This window comes from Gopherus evgoodei, chromosome 1, assembly GCF_007399415.2.
Source record: "Gopherus evgoodei ecotype Sinaloan lineage chromosome 1, rGopEvg1_v1.p, whole genome shotgun sequence".
In the NCBI taxonomy this organism is placed as follows: Eukaryota; Metazoa; Chordata; order Testudines; family Testudinidae; genus Gopherus; species Gopherus evgoodei.
In genome coordinates, this window is record NC_044322.1 from 119,994,623 (window position 1) to 120,019,441 (window position 24,819).

Below are 24,819 nucleotides of genomic sequence, written 5' to 3' on the forward strand. Positions count from 1 at the left end.
AATTGTTCGCGTGGACGGCTGCTAAAGGATTCAGGAAGACAGAGGGCTGGTTGCTGCCTTGGTTCACCTATTCTCCGATTGAGAGATCCAGGGCCATTGTAGTGGGTTTTCTGTTACTTTTGTCTGTCTTCATTCTTTTTCTCTTAAAACTTGAGGTTATATAGCCTCTAGTATCCATCACTTTAAACTAAAGTAACATTGGACAGACCTTTATCTGTATGTCTACATTTCTTAATCAATCTGTTTACAATGGCAAAATGCTGAAGACACTATGAAAATAAAAAATTTTGCTCAGAAATATTGCTTGTATATTGAAATACAGTATTTGTCAAGGTACATCAGCCACAAGTTCACACATTTTACATATTTGCAGAGATTCATTTCATCTAGGCGTTATAAAACAGGAAAGTGGTATTTTCTAGTTACTGCAGATATTCGTAGTTGTGTACATCAGATGTTATGAGATTTTCTGTTCAGTGTAATAGGTCTTCATAGAATACTCACTTTCTGAACAGTCTTTTAATGATGATTCAGTGATCTTAAAACGTAATGAACTTCCTGGACCTGGAGGCTTGCCTGCAACCCTGAGGCTTTCAGTTGTTCCTTGGCCTTGTACCATTATAGCATCTATTACAGTCAAATTATTTCTGTATAAAGAGAATAGGGGAAAGAAGAAACTTTTAGCAAAATAAATATGCACTCCATTGCTCTCTCAAACATGTTCACAAACTATATTACATTACCTCCCAATCCTAGAACAGTTTTATGTATATGAGTAATCTCACTCACAATTCCCATGCATAGTAAGTGTTTGCAGGTTAGGGGCTGCAGTAAGCAACACAAAGCATACTAAGCTTTAGTGAAGAAACTCGTGATTTAGTTATAAAATTTTATCAACAACACTTAGAACTGCAAATCTCCTACATGCTTCTTTCAAACAGTAAACACACTTATTTAAACTCTCGACTTCTCACAGCAAGAATATTTTAGGAAAAATAGTGTTTGACAAGTCCCTACTTTCAATATAGAAAGTATAGAACAGGGGTCGGCAACCTTTCAGAAGTGGTGTGCCGAGTCTTCATTTATTCACTCTAATTTAAGATTTTGCGAGCCAGTAATACATTTTAATGCTTTTTTAGCAGGTCTCTCTCTACAAGCCTATATATAACAAACTAGTGTTGTATTGTAAAATAAACAAGGTTTTCAAAATGTTTAAGAAGCTTCATTTAAAATTAAATTAAAATGGTGATCTTACACCACCAGCCCGCTCAGCCTACTGCTGGTCTAGGGTTCTGTTCACCTAGGCTGGCAATGGGCTGAGTGGGGCCTGCAGCTGGGACCCCAGCTGGGAAGGGTCTGACAGCTAGAACCCCCGACCAGCAGTGGGCTGTGCGGGGCCAGCAGCAGGGACCCCAGACCGGCCGTGGGCTGAGCCGCTCAGCCCACTGCCGCTCAGGGGTTCCATCCTCTGGCACCTGCCAGCCGGGATCCTGGCTGCTGGACCCGCTCAGCCCACTGCCGGTCTGGGGTCCCGGCCCTGCCCACATACAGTGGGTACCTACCTTCTCCCTGGTTCTGGCCCATTCTCTTCCCCTCTCTGCACTGAGCTGAGTGTGGGAGTGCACTGAGCACAGGGCTGGGGGTGAAGGGTCTGGCCAGGAGCTAGAATGAAGGAGGGGGCTCAGGGTTGGGGCAGGAGTTTTTGTTGTGGGGGCACTTACTTACCTGGGCAAGCTCCCATTTGGTGTGAGGGGTGCAGATGGGAATGTGACTCCCGTTTGGTGCTCAGGGTGGGGGTGGGGATGGGGATGTGCAGGGTGCATGGGATGTGGGGGGGTTGGGTATGCGTGGGGGTGCCAGAGTCAGGGCTGGGGTTCATGGGGGGGTGAAGGAGTCAGAGGGCCGAGTGGTGGAGGGCTCAGGACAGGGGCCTGGTGTGTGTGTGTGTGTGGGGGGTCAGGACTCAGGGCAGAGGGCTGGGTGACTGCCCCCCCCAGAACCCCCAACTCCCCACTGCTCCTTGTCCGGACTACCCCCTCCTGAGACCTCACCCCCTATCTAAGCCTCCCTGCCCCTTGTCCCCTGACTGTCCCGCTAGGATCCTACCCCATGCCTGTCCCGACTGCCCCAACCCTTATCTACACCTCCGCACCCAGACAGACCACCTGGACTCCCATGCCCCATCCAACTGCTCCCCACCCCCTGACAGGACCCCCCAGAACTCTGGACCCATCCAGTCCCCCCCTGCTCCCTACCTGCCCCAACTCCTCTCCACACCCCTGCCTCCTGACAGGACCACCAGAACTCCTGACTCATCCAACCCCCTGCAGCTTCTTGTCCCCTGACCATCCCCTCCAGAGACCCCCCCCCACCCTAACTGCTCCCCCAGGACCCTCCTTGCTCCCTGTCCCCTGACTGCCCTGACCCCATCCACCCCCAAAACAGACCCCGGGACTCCCATGCCCCATCCAACCACCCCCCTGCTCCCTGAATGCCCCCTCCAGAGACCCCCGCCCCAACCACCCCCCCGGGATCTCACCCTGCTCTCTGTCCCTTGACTGCCCCTGCCCGGCCCCCTTACCATGAGGCTCCCCGCTCATCCGGAGCCCTGCCGCCACCGCGTGCGCAGCCCTGCTCCGCCCCGCCCCTCAGAGCGCTGCACGAGCGGCGGCAGGACTCCAGATGAGCGGGGAGCATCTTTCCCTCCCCACAGAGCCAAACGCTGCCCTGCGGGAGTGCGCAGCCCCAGCCCCCAGAGCGCTGCACGCACAGTGGCAGGGCTCTGGGGGAAGGCGGGGGAAGGGCTGGCGGCTTGCTGCGCTCAGGCCAGCGCTCCAGCCTGGGACCGCGGACCTCGCGGCTTGCTGTGTTGGCAGGATTTTTAATGGCACATGGAGTCCCAGCAGGCAGCCGCGTGCCATTAAAAATTGGCACACGTGCCATCTTTTGCACGTGTGCCATAGGTTGACTAACCCCTGGTCTAGATGAACTTGAAAAGAATCTAAACATCTTAATATAGAAAACATATCTGCAATATTTGAGTGAATATTTGAAGATATGAACTGAATGCCTTTGACCACTATAAATCATAAGGTAATGTATACAGACTAAACCCATCATTTCAAACCTGGAGATTCCACAATTAATCTTGAAACAATGGGACAATTTATTGGTCACAAGTGGTCAAATGTGTAACCTACACATAAATAAGAACCTAATTAACTCAAACCTAATTCAGAGACCTACCATACCTGATGATAATTAATGATGAAACAGTCTTATTAAGAACTGGAGTAAATTTTACTTTGACAGATTTTCGCTCTCCAGGCTTTAAAACTATGTTTAAGACCAAATGTCGAGATAGACCCTCTGCAAATCCTGTAGTGCTCTGCAATGGCTGAACCTTAAGACAATGAAAAATAAAAACCGCTTATAAAAATTAGGGAATTTTGCATAGATTCCACTGAGTACATAGAAACTATATTTTCTAAAAAATTCTTATATCAAAACATGCTTCCTGATGAAGTTGTTTAAATACTTAAGTAGCCTAGTTAAAGTCTTCTAATTCTCTGTTAGACTTAAAAGGTAACAGAAAAATTTTTTCTTTTAAAAAATACACACAAACATTTATTCACAAGAGTGTCCACCATGAACTAGAAGTGCCCCAAATAGTCTTAAGTCAATGAGAGTTTGATCAGGGAAAAAGAACAGGTTGCAGCTGCTATTCTGCCACCAGTTGATATGCAACATTTGTTATTTTTAATTTTTAAGCTATCACAGCCTTTAACAGAAAAACAAGAGATCTACAGCACAAAAAAATCCTATATTTATTACCAAATTCAAAACAGTGCAACTGGATTATTCACCACAAGCAATCTGAGCTACAAAACACTCACCTGGGTTCCTAAAACCCTCAGAGGACAGGGTATTCAGGGGGTTGTTTCATGTGCATCTCTAACGCTAATATTATTACTTTGCAATTATATAGTGCTTCACATCTTCAAAGTGCTCTACAATTATTAAATCTTCAGAACACATTTTAAGGTAGATGGGCTAAGTATTACCAATGGAGGACACAAATCTAATATTTCTAAAAATTTCTCAAGTGACCTTTTCCTGATCTTGATCTTACTGTAAGAAAGCACTGATTTATGAGACAATAGTAAAATAAGTCAGTGGTTCTCAACCAGGAGTCTGGGCCCCCTGAGGGGCCACAAGCAGGTTTCAAGGGGCCTGCCAAGCAGGGCTAGCATTAGACTTGCTGAGATCCAGGGCAGAAAGCCGAAGCCCCACTGCATGAGGCTGAAGCTCAGGACCCTAAGCCCTGTCATCCAGGGCTGAAGCTGAAGCCTGAGCACCTTAGCTTTGCGAGGCGTGTGGTGTGGAGTCCTGGGCTATTGCCCTGCTTGCTCCTCCCTAATGCCATCTCTGGCTTTTATATGCAGAAAAAAACAGTTGTGGCACAGGTGGGCCATGGAGATTTTATAGCATGTTGGGAGGACCTGAGAAAGAAAAAGGTTGAGAACCCCTGAAATAAGTAACTAGGTATAGCTTAGCTAAAAACTGACTAATTGGAGGGAAAAGAATAAATATTTATACATTCGAAGAGAACATCTGATTAGGGGGATCACAAGTAAAATTTAGACTGTCACAAAATTCTGAATGAAAAATGAAATGACAGATGTCCCACCACCTGAGTATTTAAAACTAGCATCCAAGAATATATTGTATGGAATACTTATATAACAGTAAGGGGATGAATAAAATAAGCCAACAGATATTTTTCATCTTTAAGTTCTATAATTACATAAAAGAATAAACATACTGGAAAAAAAATTAAATTTGAATTACACACTAATCTTGCAGGAAAATTGCTCTGCAATTTCTATTAACATATCCAACAAACATCACATGCCATTCATAACTTTGAAGACTCTATGGCTGTATTTTTATTATACAATATTTGTGTGGCTATGTAAAAACATTAGAAAAGAAGGAAGTGTTCTGAAATAACTTACAGAGTTTCTGGAAACCTGGAATTCTAGTGTCCTCAAATTGAAATTTGTTGACTTACTCAAGTTAAACCTAAAATATAAACATATACTTCTTACCAAACTATATTACAGTGAAATAGGATATACAGATATTTATGAAAAATACACATAATTGACAATATGGCCTTTATAACAATTTCAAATAATTTATGGATTTCAACACTAACCAAAAGCACCAGGATTTATATTAACATGACTATAATGAAGACTAAACAGATAAAATGGCCACTCATTTTTCTTATTTTGCTTGGTCTCTCCTTTCTCCACTCTGCATTCCAAAGAGGAAAATCTGAAGCATTTGTTTAGCTCACCAGCCTTGCCCCAAACTGATGGCTGGCAATGAAAGTGTACTAAAAAGTTTCTTTACCTTTTCATTTCCCATTTATACTAAAGCTCCGAATTCTCTCTACAGCACAACTGCTGTTGATAAATACTGCACTGACTTCCCCGCACCTCCCTGCAAGTAGCACATTTGGCATCAAAGTAAGAGGAGTTTAAATATTCCAAACAATACTTACCGCTCTATTAATTTGTCTACAAAAGATGATGGGTTGGAATACAGAGCTAAAGGAAGGAACTGAACACAGACAGGAACATCTGCTGGGTTTTCTAGAAGAATTTCTTCCTCCTATTACAAAAGCAACAATTTGACAAACATTTACATTCATATTAATTGTGAACATAGTGAACTTTTCCAAATATTAAGACCTATTTCAAACTATGCTCAGTCACTGTAAAATGATCCTATTAATACACACACACACACACACACACACACACACACACACACACACACACACACACTTACTGATGAGCTGTTGGTATTGGTAAGTGGGAAACTTAAATGGCGTGGTGAACTGAGTATGGATGGCCAGGCCAGTTCGGCTGTGATTTTCAATATTACATCCTTCTGGAGATCTGTGTCCACTTCAAACATGGCACTCAATCTAGAAAAGAAAAAAAGTTATAAAATCCACCTTGTGATAGTGGAATGGCAATAGCTTAAAAAAAAAACAAAACATTTTGTTAACTTTCCATGCACTCTAGAAAATGTATAATTATTTTGGAATGCACCACTCTTCAATATATTTTTACGTTTGTCAGACATTTGATCTTTACCTGAACTTACTGCTATTTCAGTTATAAGAAAAGGAAAGCACAAAGGGACAACACAACCACACTGTCTGTGCTGTCATACCTTTGCAGACTATTCTGTGCTTTCTTGTTTTGTTCCTCCCATGCCTCCTTCAATTACCAGAGTACTCTTTTGTTACAAAGGTGTTTTATGGTAGCGAGACCATGACTAAGGCTCTGACTACAGTGGTGCAAAAAGGGAGTTAGAGTAAACAGCTACTGTTGAATCCTTTTCTAATACTGTTTGGCTGTCCAGTGTAAACAGGGTCAAACAGCATTAAACCCACGAGTGGATATGCAAAGTTACTTTTATAAACATTAGCTGTTTTTAAACACTGGTCCAATATGGCATAGCTCCAGCTGTACAGCTTCACAAACTATGTCATAAATACAGGACACACAGTGTGTGTCTATGTCATAAATACAGGAAACACAGTGAACCATGTTACAGCAATGCCAACTCCCACCATTTTATTATAAGTCTCAGGATATCCGGTGTTCTTCAGCACCAGATCCTGGAGTCAGGTGATTTTAATGAAAGTTAAGATTTTCACAAAGTTTCCAAATCCCATGGCTGCAGAGAAAAATCTTAACAATCTGACCTAAGTGAACCCTAAATGTCCAATCCAGAAAGTAAGTGAAAAGAATCTCATACAGAAGCTCCCCGACTTATGCAAGCATTCCGTTCTGGAACATCTTGCATAAGTTGAATTTTGTTAAGTCAGGAAAGTATCTCCGACAATTATGCAAAAAAAAAGTGTACATGGAATTTTTTCCGTAAGTCTGGTTTTCTGTAAGTCAAGTTTGCATAACGTGGGGAGCATCTGTATTTATGTTAAACCTCATGATTTAAGGAAATCATGATTTATTGAGGCCTGAGTCATGATATTTGAATGCCGAGGGATGGCAGTACTGAGGATACATGTTTGTCCCCGATGCAGTTGCAATTTGATTCCAATTTGAGACAGGGCATTAGTCATCTAGTCTAAATGGACTAAGCTGTTAAATTTTTCTGTATCCCTAATTCAGTTTTCCTCTTGCCCCAGTGATGGTCCCTTCTCTGGCCCAGCTGCTCAGTGCACTCACTCTTCTGAGCTCCATTGTCATGCTCAAAGGTGCAGAGCACAAGCTTAGGGAGAAAATGGAACTGAAGGATAAGTGTAATGAGTCGTCAGACCAGGCCAAAGAGATTCTCACCTAGTAAGGGACAGAGTAGCCCAACACCCAAATAAAACTTACTAGCTGGTGTAGAGATTCAGTAGGCAGGTAGGAGCACTGGAGATATGGACAATAGGTCTCAGGCTCTTCAGCCAAGGCCTTCTGTTGGCATGGCTTTAGTACCAGTCAGGTTTGTCCAGTATTCAGACCGAGCATGCTCTATTCTTTGTTTAAAGTTTCTCTGTATTATTTGTTTCTTTAACTGAATTTAGAGGGCTTTACACATTCATTGTATCATGTAACTATTTGGAGATGTGTTTTCCTGTATTGCTTTCCCTCTTCCTCAAATAGTTTAGCTTTTAATGTAAACTGCAAAAAGTAGATAATATCAGGGAATTCTGACAGGGTCATATTTCCCTTTCTTTAAGAGTTACTGTTGTGCTTTCTGAGGGATGTGGCAGGCACTTTTGTTATGCTGTTGATATAGTTCTATTGCAATATTTCAATACTTAAATCTTTTTGTGTTTTCACAAAGTCTAGAACATTAACAAAATCCAAGTTAAAATGGATATTATCATAATAAATAGGATCTCAAAAGCACTTTGCCAACATTAACTAATCCGCACAATACCCTTCTGAGACATTGAACATATTATCCACCATTGAAAAGCAGCCACTTCATGCATGAAATATAGCAGATGCTTTTAGCAGAGCACAGTAGCTCCACAAAACAGTTCAACTTCTTAGACATTAGTTTGAATGTTTTTAGTCATTATCATCACACTCCATATAACACCTTTCAAAAAAGTATCCCAAAATACTTTACACCAAACTAAAAGATTTCTACTTTTCAGTGGTGAATACAGTAATCTCAGTACAGCGGCAAAAGGAGATAAACTAGATAAACAGGAGCACAGCAGCTACTTTGCACAAGCAATACCACACATTTTAGGAATACTGTGTAAGCTGGGGTTTCCTTTAGCCTTCTAGTTTACAAAGAAAGATAGTCAACTACAAATTCACACTAGTTGATCTACCAGAGCCAGAGGTTCTCAAACTCTGGTCCGTGGATCACCAGTGGTCTGCGAGCTCCATTCAGGTTGTCCATGGATAGTTTCCTCTAAGGTGCACGCCTGGGTGGCTGCACATGAGAGAATGAACAGCCACCCACCTAATCAGCGGAGCTGTGCAGGCAAGACTCCACTAATTAGGTGCCTGGCCCCTGGAGAAGACGCACATGAAAGGTGAGGTGGTAGCCTTGGGGGGAGTAGGGGGTAGGTGTGAAAGAGCAGTGGGGTAAGAAGAGGGGGTGAGGGGAACTTGGGATGTGCAGGGCTGTGGCGGCTAGAGAAAGAGGCGACTTTCCTCAGCTCCAGGGCTGTGGCTGCTGGGGGGAGACCCCCCCCCTCCTTCCCAGCTTCAGCTTGGAGGCTGCTGCAGCAGGGGAGAGAGGGAGACACACACCCCCGTCCCCTTCCCAGCCCCAGCTCAGGGGCTTCCATCAAGGGGGAGAGAGGGCACATTCATCGCATTAGAAAGGTAAGACAACGGATATTAAAATATATGAGTTGTGTGCTTTTGTTTGTAGAACAAAAAACGTTAATGATTAACTTTTTAATATAGCGCCTTTATCTGAAGTGCTTTACAATAGTTCGCTAACCGTACCAACAACATTTGGAAAGATCATTAAGTGACCCACCAAGAACCTCTCAATTTTCAAGTAGTCTTCAGAAAAAAAAAGTTTGATGACCACTGATCTAAGCCAAACATAGCACCTTGAGAAAAATGTCATTTTCCCCCGCTTTAAACTCTTTTAGAAGAACAAACCTAGCAATTATTCCTTGCCCTTCTCTGGAAACACAAGAACTCAACGCTGTGAACAAGCAACACAAAACAAAAAGGATCAAGTGATTCACAGGCCACAGGGCAAATATACACTCACCTATGACCTGAGTTCTCTCTGATTCCTGTCCACACTCTGAACAAGTTCTCATGCAAATCCCAATCTGAATCCCATGCATCTTCTTGCATCGTTAAGCTGTGCTGAACTTTAGGTTCACCTAAAAAACAAAAACCATACTTTTATACACTTCAATATTAAGGGGGGAGGAGAATAAAATGAGATTTTAATTACAAAAATGAAAATTACTTACCTTTACCTAAGAAAGGCAATCCAACGTAACAGTGATTCCCACAATGTAAACCAGGATCAAAATAAATATTTGCTATCTGCAAATTGTACAAGAACAATTAAATGAAGCAAGCATCTCTGATGACTAAAATAGAGAAAAATTCCTGCATTTAGGATGGACGAATCCCATGCACTGCTACAGACTAGGGACCAAGTGGCTAGGCAGCAATTCTTCAGAAAAGAACCCAGGGGTTACAGTGGACGAGAAGCTGGATATGAGTCAGTGTACCCTTGTTGCCAAGAAGGCTAATGGCATTTTGGGCTGAATAAGTAGGAGCATTGCCAGCAGATCGAGGGATGTGATCATTCCCCTCTATTTGGCATTGGTGAGACCTCATCTGGAGTACTGTTTCCAGTTTTGGGCCCCACGCTACAAGGAGGATGGGGAAAAATTGGAGAGAGTCCAGCAGAGGGCAACAAAAATTATTAGGGCACTAGAACACATGATTTATGAGGAGAGGCTGAGGGAAATGGGATTATTTACTCTGCAGAAGAATGAGGGAGGATTTGATAGCTGCTTTCAACTACCTGAAACAGGGTTCCAAAGAGGATGGAGCTAGGTTGTTCTCAGTAGTAGCAGATGACAGAAAAGGAGCAATGCTCTCAAGTTGTAGTGGGGGAGGTTTAGGTTGGATATTAGGAAAACCTTCTTCACTAGGAGGGTGGTGAAGCACTGGAATGAGTTACCTAGGGAGGTGGTGGAATTTCCTTCCTTAGGAGGTTTTTAAGGTCAGGCTTGACAAAGCCCTGGCTAGGATGATTTAGTTGGGGACTGATCCTGCTTTGGAGCAGGGGGTTGGACTAGATGACCTCCTGAGGTCCCTTCCAACCCTGATATTCTTGATTCTATGAATAACTGCAAAATTATCAATGTGTTACATTTAAAGAAAAACTGCCTATTAGTATGAATACACAAAAAACTTTCCAACCTTTGATTTTTTTCCTGGCTCTAAATCTTCTTTATTGCTCCTCAATCTCTTGTAATAAAACCGTACATCTTCGGACAGAGAGCGTACATATTGTATTTTCACCTTCTGAGAGAAGGAATTCATAATATTTAAACTCTGATGAACTATTTTCCCCTAACGGAAAGGAAAGGAAAAAAAGTTATACTGTATACATTTTTCCCCACTCACAACACATAGTGGGCAAGCCATCAGACATCTACCTACATACGTAGCATTTACCTACCTCAGCATTTTGGGGGAGGCCTGCACAATTTTTCATTCTGCTCTCCCAAAACAGAGCCAATTCCTCTCCCAGTATATCACAGTACTATGCAGAGAACCACCCTAAGTATTTTCAGGAGGATTAGGTAGATGATTTTTTGAGATACTCCCCAAATTTATCTGATTCCTTTTACATTAAAGGTGACAAAAGAGAGACTAAGGGCTGGATTTTAGGTTCCCCCAGCCCTCAGGCAGAAGGGGAACCAGCTGCTTGTGATGGAACTTGTGCATAGCTGCGAACATTTAGAAGTATTTTGAAAGGCACAATAAAGTAGGATTCTGGAATCCAGTAGGCCCTCAGCTACTGCTGGGTTGCGAGTACATATATGGTGAAATTTACAACACATATAGTGCTTTAAAAACACTACTACTAAATCATCACAACCAGAGATGGCCAAAAAAGAGAATGAAACTTTCATCAATATGTATGAGAAACAAACAGATGTTTCACAGAAAAAAGTTTTGAAATTCCATGTTTTTGTTCCAGCTCTAGTCATGATCCTCCCTCTATAAAGCAAGTAAGCAACATGCCACAATTTTAAAGCAGAGTTAGATAACACAGCTATCATCTGCAGAGCTCTGATTAGAATGCTTGAGCCCCATGTTCTCCATCCTGTGTCTATTTCACTATACCATGCTGGCACTCATTGAGATACTCTCTCTTCTGGCAAAAAGCCATCATGGATGCTCAGTAGAGGACTGGCTTAGCTGGAAATTGTGATTGTCCTAACTGCCATCTCTGGCAGTATAGATGCTACAGCCCCCCAAAGCCACAAACTACTCTGAGATCCTAACAAAAATCACGGGATCATGTTTTTCCACTCACTGCAAAGGTCAATGCTGATGAACGTGAAGGAGACTATAAATAACCTGTGATCTTTAGTCAAGAGCAGTTACCACCTTTCAGCCTTCACCAAACAATACAGACAGATGCAAATAAATTATGTCTTTGAGGTTTTATTGCAAGAAAAAGGACTAGAAACTTGCATCCTTCCCTCAAATGAAATCTGAGATTTACCTTTTATATATCTCAGTGCCAGAGCTGGGGTGAGGAACGGGGGTAAGTCACAGCTGTGGGCTTGCAAGCCACAATGATGGCTGTAGGCTCAGGAAATTCTTGAAGTGTCACAAACAAGAAAAATAATTTTTCAAAAGTGATGACTGGTGCATGAAGGGATAGTTTACTACATCGCTTTGTCCTGACGAATGGACACATTCCATAGCAGGAAGAAATGACTGTGCCAGAGCCCCATGTATGGAATCCTGCAGATACACCCATCTTTTATTAATGGGCAATTTGGGACTCCAGTAAAGTCTTTAGCAAAAACTAATAGTTTTTTTTTAAATCAAAACACTGTCCTAAACCTGTACAGTGATTACCAACAAGAAGAGACTATACAGCTGAACAATCCCCTTTGTGAGCTGACAGCCATACAAAAAATCTTAAAAATCCAATTCCCATCCTTTATTCAACTCACACCCTTGTAATAAAGCACCCCTACAGTGGTCCTGTGCTAGCATCTCTCCTCTCTGATCTCTCTCTCCCCCTGCACTTTTAGTTTTTGTATTCCTTTCCCTGATGATTCTCCCTCCTCCTTGGTTTGCTACCCATCAGAAGGCTACATACTGTTCAAACTGGGTGATCATCCATTCATGGCTCACAGCTGGGCCAGGCTGCACGAGATCCCATGGTTGTGCCAAATGCCATAGGAGCAGAGAAGATAAAATCTGGTTAATGGGCTGCTCCCTGACATACAGCCCTGTGCAAAATCAGATGCTTCTGGGGCTCAGTGCATGAAGACTGCAGCAGCAGTAGAGAGATGAAAGATAGGCAGATCTCCACAAGTAGTTATCGTGCGTCTACAAAGAGATTAAAGTGGATCCAGGATCATACAGCTTCCTTGCTGTATTGTTCCTGTACTGTTCCACATATCCCCTTTGGGGCGACCCATCTCCAGGTTGGAAAACAATGTTAAATATACAACTAATTTTGTGTTTTTGTAAATTGGCCAATTTAAGAGTTTCTTTGGTTTCATAGTCTTTCTTCTGAAGATCTCAGAAATCCAGAGATATACCTGATAATTAGATGCCTCTCTCTTATTCCTGGCACTAACACAGGAGGAATGATGGGGAAAACAATTGAGTACAGCTATATCAGAATGAAGCTGAATAGAAAGCCAAGTCTGGGCCAGGAGTCAATATCCCAGGCTCTCTTCAAGTGATACAATAAAAGGTGAGTTGAGGTGTGTGTCACGTCTACTATCTGGGATGATAAGAGTTTTTATAGTGCCAGCTAATGAGAGCTTAAGAATAATCACCACTGTTCCCTCCAGCATAGCAATTCAGAAGTCATGAAGCAAATCAAAGGAAGTTGCTCCTGAAAAGGATGTGAAGAAAAAAAGAAAGAAAATATTGTCAACAAAATATCTTACTGGAAAGGAAGGCGGAAGGTGAATGTGTTTAGGGGAGCAAGTCAGTGAACCCACAGCAATTACAGCCTTCACAGGAATTGTCAAAATCTGAAAGAACAAGAGAAGTTTAGTAATACATCTTCTCCAAGTGGAATATTTATATGTCCATCTATTCATCCTTTTATTTCTGTCTTTAGTTACATCAACACATTTTCTAAAAATCTGAAGTTCTATTATTCATGTTTCATATGTACATATAATCAAGCCAACAGACTTGGCATAATGACAGGACAACCAAGTGTGTCAAGTTTAATGCAAGGATGATTATTTTAAAATCTCATCATCCAGCCAAATATTTTGATTCCTCAGCCAATTTTCTAAAAGAAAACTCCTCAAGTCAAAAGTTTATCATGAAAAATATTAAGAAATCCATTTTTCCTTAATCACACGCATTCTATTAATTTATATGCAACTCATAAACTGCATATAATGCAGAATAAAACATACAAACAAGTTACAAACTTTCCAATGGGCATTTTTTTTCCCTTGGAAAATACAATGACATCTTCTTAAAAATACTGCACCTGTGTTTACAAAGGAAATATTAAACTGCTCTAGAAGCACTATAAATCGTGGTAAAGTATTAAGCTGTAGATGCAAATGTCTGTTTTAGGGATCGGAATATATAAAAGTAGTATTAAAGATGAACAGATATCAGTGCAACAAAGTTCTCACAATCAGAACAAGACTGAAACGTGTGTGCACACAGGAAAAAAACAAACAGCTTCAGATTTTACAGTTGCCCAGAGGGTCAAATATGTATGCATCTGTGCATATGCAAACAAATGCCATTATTATTTCTGCCAAATATAGAATACTGGAAGACTTCTGAAAGAGCCCCTTTTTCTGCAGCTGCATTCAGAATAAACTACAACACTTCCTGACTCCATAAACGCACAAAAACAAACACAATGTTCACAATATAGTTTATAATATGCTATATCAACACGCACAAAGTCATTGAAAGTTACAGGCAAATGTTGTTAAAAATGAAAGGGATCCCATTATATGCTTCAAGGTTACTCCTCTTATTGCAGAGATTAGAATATATCAGAAGGTATGTCTACACTATGGGATTATTCCGATTTTACATAAACCGGTTTTGCAAAACAGATTGTTTTAATGTGCTTAGTGTGGCACGCGGCCACACTAAGCACATTAATTCGGCGGTGTGCGTCCATGTACTGAGGCTAGCATTGATTTCCGGAGCATTGCACTGTGGGTAGTTATCCTGTAGCTATTCCATAGTTCCCGCAGTCTCCCCCGCCCACTGGAATTCTGGGTTGAGATCCCAATGCATGCTGGTGCAAAAACAGTGTCATGGGTGATTCTGGGTAAATGTTGGCACTCATTCCTTCCTCTGTGAAAGCAATGGTAGACAATCATTTTGCGCCCTTTTTCTCTGGCTTGCCCTGGCAGAAGCCATAGCATGGCAACCATGGAGCCCGTTTTGCCTTTTGTCACTGTCACTGTATGTGTACTGGATGCCGCTGACAGAGGTGGTACTGCAGTGCTACATAGCAGCATTCATTTGCCATTGCAAGGTACCGGAGACAGTTACCAGTTGTTCTGTACCATCTGCTGTGTCACTGTAAATTGGCAATGAGATGACTGTTATCAGTCGTTCTGTACATCTGCTGCTGTCATGGGTGCTCCTGGCTGGCCTTAGCTGAGGTCGGCCGGGTACACAAAGACAAAAATGGGAATGACTCCCCGAGTCAATCCCTCCTTTATGGTTTATCTAAAAATAGAGTCAGTCCTGCCTAGAATATGGGGCAAGTCTACTAGAGAACCAGTGTATCAGAGAACCAGAAAGCACAGCCGCTCCGTGTCAGATCCCACAGAAATGATGAGCTGCATGCCATTCACAGGGGGTGCCCCTGCAACAACCCCACCTGTTGATTCCTTTCTCCCCCAACCTTTGTAGGCTACCATGGCAGTGTCCCCCATTTGTGTGATGAAGTAATAAAGAATGCAGGAATAAGAAACACTGACTTTTAAGTGAGATAAAATGAGGGGGAGGCAGCCTCCAGCTTCTATGATAGTCCAGGCAGGACATTAAATGGTGGAGGGGAGAGGAGCCCAGCATCCCGCTGCTATAATAGTCCAGGCAGTACAGAATCTTTTCTTTAGACATGAAAGTGGGGGGCTGATGGAACTCAGCCCCTAGTTGCTATGATGAGGACGGTTACCAGCCGTTCTGTACCAGCTGCCGGGAATGACCGGGAGTCATTCCTATTTTTACCCAGGCACCCCTGGCCGACCTCACCTGAGGCCAGCCAGGAACACTCATGGGCCGATGACGACGATGGATAGCAGTCATATTATACCGTCTGCCACCGGGGAGGGGAGGGGAGAGGATGCTGCTAGTCATTGCCGCAGCACCGTGTCTACCAGCAGCATGCGGTAGACATAGGGTGACACAAAGTCAAGAAACGATTTTTTCCCCTTTTCTTTCACGGGGGGGTGGGGGGAGAAGAGAGAGGGTAAATTGACGACATATACCCTGAAACACCCTGGACAATGTTCTTCGACCCTACAGGCATTGGGAGCTCAACCAAGAATGCAAATGCTTTTCGGAGACTGCGGGGACTGTGAGATAGCTGGAGTCCTCAGCATCCCCTCCCTCCATGAGCATCCATTTGATTCTTGGGCTTTCCGTTACACTTGTCACATAGCACTGTGCTGTGGCCTCTGTCTATTGTAGCCTGGAGATTTTTTCCAAATGCTTTCTCATTTCGTCTTCTGGAACGGAGCTCTGATAGAACAGATTTGTCTCCCCATACGGCGATCAGATCCAGTATCTCCCATGCGGCCCATGCTGGAGCTCTTTTGGGATTTGGGACTGCATCGCCACCCATGCTCATCAGAGCTCCATGCTGGACAAACAGGAAATGAAATTCAAAAGTTTGCGGGCTTTTCCTGTTTACCTGGCCAGTGCATCCGAGTTCAGATTGCTTTCCAGAGCGGTCACAATGGTGCACTGTGGGATACCGCCCAGAGGCCAATACTGTCGATTTGTGGCTACACTAACTCTAATCTGATATGGTAATACCGATTTCAGCGCTACTCCTCTCGTCGGGGAGGAGTACAGAAACCGGTTTAAAAGAGCCCTTTATATCGATATAAAGGGCCTCGTTGTGTGGACAGGTGCAGCGTTAAATTGGTTTAACGCTGCTAAAATTGGTTTAAACGCGTAGTGTAGACCAGGCCTTATTTTGTGGATATTAGCACTGAAGACCAAAGATGTCGAGTAAAGTAACTTTCTATTACTTCTCTCCAACAGCATGACTCCATATTGTGGGCTGATAACACATTCTAAATGTCTCAAAAGGAGGTGCTACAATGAGCTTTCACACAAATGACTGACATGATATATTAAGAGCGTCACAATGTATCATGTCAAAAGATCCATGCCATGGTGCTTTTAGTATGCATCGAGCCTCAATTCACTTGGACTTGCCTTGAAGCATCACATAATAGATTGAAACAGAAATTCCAGAAGTGGAAAGCTGAGCGAAACTTGCCTTTTTCAAATCCCTTCAGAGCAAATACACTAGCACTGTATTTCATTGCAACACATGCTTAATACAGTATTCTGTCCCCTGGGATCCAGACATGTCATCAATGGATCTGTTGTGACTTCATAGTTGATTACTGATGTGGTTTGCAGCATCACTTATGGCAAGCAACTATTGCACCAATGTGGCAACTGCTTTTCAGAGTTAATATCTGAGTCAGGTAGCACAAAAGTACCAGTCCACAATAGGATAAAATGTTTTATTACACAATAACCAAAATATAACAATTAACTCCTCTCATCTATGGCAGCACCACAGTCATTTAGGTGAGCAATAAGTATACCTCATAATCTGTTGTTATTTGTATGGCTCCATCATGAATTCCTTCAAGTTCTTTTGCTATTAGTTTTACTCTAAACACAGCATAGTAACCAGATGCTAGTATTACCTGTAAGTGGTAGAAATATATAATTAATCGTTTATGTTTTATGCCACATTCTTCCATTATAAACAGAAATATTAATAGGAAACACACCTAATAAACTGCAAGTTCTATATACCAATACAGAATCTGTTTAAATTATTTTTCTTTCAACTTAATCAATATTCTGTCTAAATTAGACTGTAAATTCCTCAGCCCAGGGAGATGTTTTTTAAAACTTCTTTGCGAACCACCATGAACATTTACAGTGTTACCTAGATTAATGTTTCTAAATTTTCTCTTTGTAAGACCTGATTTTCCAAAACAGAACACAATATATCATGGCAGAGAATAAAGTGAGTTATTTAACTATGGTAAGAACAGCAGAACCAAGCTTGGGATTTGTGGCTGCCATGCATTAATGTTAACAATGGTATTATGATTTAATACTATGAGCAGCATCAGTGATATTGGGTTAACAGTCAATCCCTGCAAGCTGCCTATACAAATAAAATATAAACATTGTAATGCCCATTGTCCATCTACATCAGAAGAAAGCCAGGAAGCCATGGATTTGGTTTAATTAGGCCATGACTTTATTCCTTTCTCTCCACCTACTGCAAGGGAGACCTTAAAGGGGCAATGCCCCTTTTCTTCCAGCTAGCTGGACAAAGACCCATAAAGGTTGCAGTGGGAACATTCTGTAAACAAAGAAACTCACAAGTTGAGCCCATCTTTGTATCTCCATATGTACCACTCATATTTCATAAGAGCAGCTGAGGAAAGTAGAGTGAAACCTGCTGCTATCTGCTTGAATCACTTTCACTTCCCTGAGCAGCTGTTATGAATGACTAGTTCAAAGTTCATTCAGGTCTAGAAAGTGACCAGGGAAATGACTACTATGCAATGACCCAGGAAGCGTGTATACCAAGATTCAGCTTTCTGAACATTTTATTTTAGAAACTCACCAATCCTTCAAGTGTACCCTTAGGCTACAACTACCCCACATATGAACAAATTTATTTTACCTTCTATTCAAAACATGCTACCTTGTTCCTTATCCTGTGAATATCTTCATGACAAAGTTATACTTATGTCATTCACTGCTACATTATTTATCATCCCTTATCAAAGGCTACAAGCAGCTTTTAACTAAGGACTCAAGAAGAAGAGTTTACTTACTGAAGATTGATCAGATACACTGGCATTTTCTAATTCTGGAAGGTTTGCAATTATTGTGGTTATATTGCCTTTTTCAGTAACCAGAAGTTCTATTGTCAAGCCATCCCCCATAACATGCCAGTTTTTTATAGACAGCTTAAAAAAGACAAAAAAGATGACAATCTCAGCAATGACATAGATGCAGAAATTTACTACAACAAACAGGAATTTAAAATATGTTGATTCTTACCTCAATGGGATTACTGTTGATGATTGCAAATAAAATGCTAGTAGCTTCTGTTGCACTCAATATGCCAAAATCTATGAAACGTTCCTCGAGTTTGGGGGGTAATACAAAGTACTAGAGAGATTACAAAAGGCATTATAGCTGCACTTAAAAATACACAGTACATTCAAAATCAGAGTTCACTAGCAAATTAATTAATAAGTGAAAGCATTAAAAATTTGGGACTATGCTTTATTCTATCCATGAACCAAACAAACAAACCTCATAACTGAGAAATGGAAAAAACGGGGGAAAAAAACTCACCACATTAAACCAATCCCTGACCAATTATTTAGTACTTTGAGAATGTCACGGGGAAAGGGGTAGCAAAATTTACTTTGCTTTTTTGTTTTAAATCACAAAGGAGTCAAACAGGTACCATGGAGAAAGACCAAGGAAATGAAAATTAGTATTCTTTGATCTAGTGCGAAATTTCAAGGAAAAATAAATACTTACATCTAAAAAACCTGTGTATGCTCGCACAGGCAATTGAAATTTAGAAGCGTTGGTGATAAGTAAAATACTGTTATCTACATGAACAGATGACATGGAAGGCATAAAATAAAGTGTGAAAATATATATGGATTCACTAGGTGGGATCAAGACTGGTTTGCTGAAGTTCTGGACCTAAATTAGTGAAGAAATAACACCAAAGTTAAAATTTAATATAGTATAGTTTATTAAATATTTAATATAAGGTAAAACTTTCATTGGAATTGGGCTTACTTTAAACATTGTTTTTACTTCTTCTGGTAACACAACATCATGAATGAGGACTGCAAAACTGAATGTATTTGTAAGATAGATTGGCCTTTCCACAGAGTCAGCAGAACTGTCCCGGATGTGAAACAATGTGGCAGCATGATCAAATCCTAAATATCTATTTAAAAAGAAAAATGTATCAAAAACTTCAGATTTTCCTCAAAAATATCTCCTGTGCTCTTTACCTCCAAAGACTAAAAGCAGTCAATTCAGGCAAAAGGGATGGCTCTCCCAGTGTATACTCTCTACCCTTGCTTCAGGCTACAGTGGCAGGGCAATCTAAGCACAAAACAGTGATTGTTTAGAAGAGCAAGTGATATAAGTTTGCATTTGGAAAATATGACATATGTAGCATAAGCCACTTAGGTAAATGACTCATGAAAGCCACTGAGTGTTCAAATCTTGAAATTTGCTTATGTATTACTGAGTACCACTAGCTCATCTGTAAAAGCAGCAAAGAATCCTGTGGCACCTTATAGACTAACAGACGCTTTGGAGCATGAGCTTTCGTGGGTGAATACCCACTTTGTCAGATGCATGAGACGTGCATGAGACATGCATCTGACGAAGTGGGTATTCACTCACGAAAGCTCATGCTCCAAAACGTCTGTTAGTCTATAAGGTGCCACAGGATTCTTTGCTGCTTTTACAAATCCAGACTAACATGGCTACCCCTCTGATACTAGCTCATCTGCTGTCCCAAGAAAGCAAAAAATTAGAACCAGCACCTGTGCTACTGGAAGAACTCCGTAGTTAAGAGTACATGAGCAACACCTTATTCCACAAAACACGATAAAAGAAAAGCATCTGATTCTCAGTGTTTAATTTTTAATCAGCACTCAGTTTATACAGACTTACCCATCTAATATTTCTGCTTGATAGGGAATTTCAAGTTTTGAATAACTCTTCTCTTTTGCTTTAACAGTTATTTTTCCAGAAGACTGAGAATGTCTTTTTGCTTTTGATGCTGCACATGTATGACAAAGAATAAAATAGGTTCTGTGATCACTTTATTTACATAAAATAGTAAATCAATAGCTATTCTTTATTCTTAAAATTTAATCGTTAAGCAATTAAAGCTGCCATTAAAAGTTAACTGCTGCAAACCAGTAGTAGGATCATTTTTCTCACCTGATTTAGACATAAAATACTAAAGCTGTAATTTTTTTTCTTTATATGCATAGGAAGATGGGTACCTTAGTCACCAATAGACCAGGGCACAGTTATTTAAAAATCATGAGACCTCCACCTTCACATTCCTTATTCTAAAGAACTGCTTCAAGATTATTTGTTGCTACTAGATGAGATACTAGTAAATGTCTTTTTTAATAGAAAATATCAATAGGCTGCATATGGTGGAGCGGGAGAGATTCTTAAGACTGAATATTTTTAGGCAAACAATCGTACTTGATGTTTGGCAGTGATTTAAAAAAAAAATACTCAGTCCAAACTCTCAGATCAGTAGTTATTAGGAGCAGAGTGCAACAAAATTAAGTCCCAATTTGAGCCTTACTGAAGTAGATAAGGAATTAGCCAAAAAGTTACTCTATCAGGTGGCAAGGAAAATAAATGTGAACAAGAGAAAGCTATTTGTGAGATAAGGTTATGATGGGGGAGGAAACTGAATCTTTCCCCTAAAGAAAGTTTCAGGGAGTGGCATGGAATAAACCTCAAATAAGAGTCACAGGGATCCAGTATTATTTAATAAGGAAGGGAAAAAAAACCCTGGACGTTTTAACTTGGAAGACTATAGAAATGAGCAAAACCACAGTGGCTGCAAGGACTCAGACGTAGTACAAGCTGAAACAAGATAGAAGCCTTGGGGGTTGTTCCCAAGGTCTCTCAGCAAGCAGAACATCATGCTTGTAGAAACACCACAAGAAAGCAGTTAATGAAGTCATGAATATTGGCTGGTGGAAGCCACAAACACCTACCACTTTCATATATTAGGGGAGTAAAATCCGAAAAATGTTCAGAATAGGTCCTCTTCATTAAGCCAACTCATCAGTGAACCACTTAAATGCTGCAAATGGTCTATTAGACAGAATGCTGAACCCAGCTGAGTCTGCAACTTCACACTATGCAACTTAAAGTGCCCTACCACACTCATTTGATCTCAGTCTTAATAATATGCTTTTTCTTCAAATTTCTAAATCTGGACAAATCCTTTCCTCAAGCTGGGGGCATTTGGCAAGTCTAGAATTTGTGTCCTAACTTCTTATTTCACTCTCTTCTTACAAAATTTTAATATTAGGCTCTCAAAAGTTGCAATGATCGTAATTCACTTGGGGAGTCTCCCAACATTTTATCTTGGTTCATCTCAAAATGAACGATATCCGAACACACAACCCTCCATTCTGAGTCATTTCAGCCTGAGAGACGTACTACACCCTGTAATATTTTTACTGTAATAACTTGCAGATGCGTCAAACACTTATTCTGATAACTCAAAAACTTTTGTAGAAAACAGGTATGTTTTATGCACTTTTTCCAATAAAATTGCAGGGCAATATTGACCACATGAGGTTAGGTTGGAAAAGGAAATGAACCACCAAGTCTCTCCAATGACCAAAAGAGATAGAAGTGATAGCCACCGTGAGCAATATGTGCTCTCCCTAATAGAAACAATACCAATGGAAGTTCTATTTTGCACACCAATGTTTCAAAAGAAAATAGACTTAAAATTCACAGCAGAATGCTGGAGAGCATTCTATGGTATATGGAGTTATTTTCATATCTTCTGGGATTGCCCCAAATTGAAAAAGTTTTCTGATCTGATGTTGGAAAATACTGAAGATCCAAGAAATGATACATCTTGTTCAAATTTCTATTACTAAAGTATAAGGAAAGTATCTGCTTTCCTGAAATTTATAAATACCTAATTTTTACCATCAACAATTCAGTTTTACCTTTAATAAACATGCATCTGACGAAGTGAGTATTCATCCACAAAAGCTTGTGCTCCAATACGTCTGTTAGTCTATAAGGTGCTACAGGACTCTTTGTTGCTTTAACAGTCAACTAAAAACTGATATATTCTACAAAAAATTCTGCTTATGCAGCCAAGTAATTTTGCTATTCCATTTTTTTTAAATGTTTACAAGATGGAGTACTTTAGAATTCATCTATTCCTGCTACTAACTCAAACGATTAGTTTACAGTTTTACATGCCATAATTATTTCCAAAGAAACCAGTTTTGAAGTCACATGAATCAACAAAATTCTGACATGAGAAGGAATTACTCACTTTCCCTAGAAATATGGCACGGAATATACATTTTTCCAAAGAAGTATTTTTCAAATTTTCCTTGAGATTTCAGTAGCACTTTAGAAATATTTTAAAATTTCTACAAAGAAAGAAAAAAATACTTACCATCAAAACTAATGCTTGCAACTTTGGTATATTTACTCTCAGAAGCTTTTAATGTAACTGGCTTAAAGTGTACTGTTATAGCTTCATTTTGTGGTGTGGGTCGAACACTCTGCAAACAAAAGCCAAAATATTAAACAGTTAATTTGCTAAAAATTTACAAACCACCACCAACAGAGTGCACAGCTTTTTGTATTTTTCCAAACGATCAGGGAAACAGCATTTGCAGCTTTTTTACAGTTTTATATTCACTATAATGAAGACAGCATTGTAAGATTAAGAGGCTTGGGAACTTGTCAAAGGACTCTGAATTAGTCAAGTTAACATTCAGTGAAGTGGGTAATACAGAACTTTCCACTAACAGTATTAGGTGAATCCAACTCTGGTTTTGGGGAGAATAGTGACTATGTAAAAAATGATACAATACACATAGGCAGTGAGTTTTATCTTACTTTTATAATAGTTAAGATTTTACTACTTTCTACTGTTGCTAATGCTGCAGAGCTAATACACCTACAGAAGAAAACTAGCTTCTTTTTTGGTTCACACATCAATGGAACTGTTAAGTATTTACAGTTCATCAATAAAGGTTGTGCCATTTGAGGATTCACAAGGCAATGATCCCAGCTTGACTCAGAGTGTAGGTTGAATTTGCAGAGCTGGCAGTAAGAAAAAAAAATGTTGCTTGAATACTGAAAAATTTGTCACGTCAGATACTACACATGGAATTCTACAATCTTACAGGGTCACTTTTCAGATTCCAACAGCATTTTAATGTTCTAAAGTGAGTGGAAATGGTATTAAAGTTGTGAAATAGTCAATGAACATGGTTAGGAAGTAATTCTGTCACTGTGATTAGCCACAGCTTATTCGCAGAGGTCCCATGGTCATACAACAGAATAGTTCGGGATCTTGAATATATCAGCACAATGTTATTTAATAAAAGTTGCTGGGATTTTCTTCATCTAAAGAAGCCAATTTCTAAAATTTTGTATATTTATATTACTGCTTTCTGCTAGATGAGTTATTCAGACCTATCTAAACCAGATTTGATGCCTTTGAGTGGCTGGCTTCCAGATGCAACCAGCCCAACTAACACTACTACAGTAGAACTTCAGAGTTACAAACACTAGAGTTACGAACTGACCAGTCAATCACACAACTCATTTGGAACCGGAAGTATGCAATCGGGCAGCAGCAGAGACAAAAACCAAAAAACAAAAACAAACACGGTACAGGACTGTGTTTAAATGTAAACTACTAAAAAAAATAAAGGGAAAGCAGTATTTTTCTTCTGCATAGTAAAGTTTCAAAGCTGTATTAAGTAAATGTTCAGTTGTAAGCTTTTGAAAGAACAATCAGTGTTTTGTTCAGAGTTATGAACAACCTCCATTCCCCAGGTGCTCATATATCTGAGGTTCTACTGTACAGTTAACAAATAGTCTCTATCAGTTAAGTGGAAGAGATGTGTGTCTTTGGATTAAGGGCTACTGGGATTTATGGTCAATTATGCTCTGGTGTAGTGTAGATGACACTTTGAAGAGTCTATTTATAAATCACATAATTACCAGCTCCCTGGAGAGGACTGTGTGTGTTGCAAAATAAAAAACCTTTGAAGGTGTTGTAAACAAGCACAGAACTCACATTTTATGGCCATTTGTACCTCCCCTAAAGCAATGGATAACAATTTTTAATGGCTCTTGTATATTCAATTGATTGAGGCACACTCACTTTTATCTGTTCCTTAATAGCCAAAGTTGAAAATTATAGAAGTTATATCCAGCAATTAAAGTTTGGAAATATTTAAAAGGGCCAGTTCATTCTATATACAAGATTCTTTACGTAGTTCTGTCAGGAAAGTAGGAAATTTTAGAAATGCATGTAACTCAACATCAGTGGTGCATCAAAGTTCTGCAGGTGGACTCCTCAAAATGCTTACCTCGTGGCTAAAACTCATTAAAAAGGAATTAATCTTTGTATTACTAAGTTCTGTTGCTGTCCAAATTTCCTTAATTGTTTTCATTTGTAGCTCTCAAATTCTCCACATGGATTAAAACATTT

General features: G+C 40.4%; 1 protein-coding gene across 1 annotated transcript in view; it reads right to left on the bottom strand.

The window, feature by feature from the left end:
* TMEM131 (transmembrane protein 131) overlaps positions 1-24,819 on the bottom strand; it is a 127,397-nt gene that overhangs the window by 35,294 nt on the left and 67,284 nt on the right. Inside the window, exons 10-25 of the mRNA XM_030570930.1 lie at positions 22,762-22,870; positions 20,247-20,355; positions 19,353-19,506; positions 19,083-19,253; positions 18,591-18,701; positions 18,362-18,496; positions 17,102-17,206; positions 13,199-13,285; positions 10,467-10,619; positions 9,500-9,575; positions 9,289-9,406; positions 5,863-6,001; positions 5,573-5,682; positions 5,019-5,085; positions 3,252-3,403; positions 505-647 (exon numbers count right to left, since the gene is read on the bottom strand). Coding sequence (XP_030426790.1) covers positions 505-647; positions 3,252-3,403; positions 5,019-5,085; positions 5,573-5,682; positions 5,863-6,001; positions 9,289-9,406; positions 9,500-9,575; positions 10,467-10,619; positions 13,199-13,285; positions 17,102-17,206; positions 18,362-18,496; positions 18,591-18,701; positions 19,083-19,253; positions 19,353-19,506; positions 20,247-20,355; positions 22,762-22,870 — 1,939 coding nt within the window. The remainder of the gene's footprint in view (positions 1-504; positions 648-3,251; positions 3,404-5,018; positions 5,086-5,572; positions 5,683-5,862; positions 6,002-9,288; positions 9,407-9,499; positions 9,576-10,466; positions 10,620-13,198; positions 13,286-17,101; positions 17,207-18,361; positions 18,497-18,590; positions 18,702-19,082; positions 19,254-19,352; positions 19,507-20,246; positions 20,356-22,761; positions 22,871-24,819) is intronic.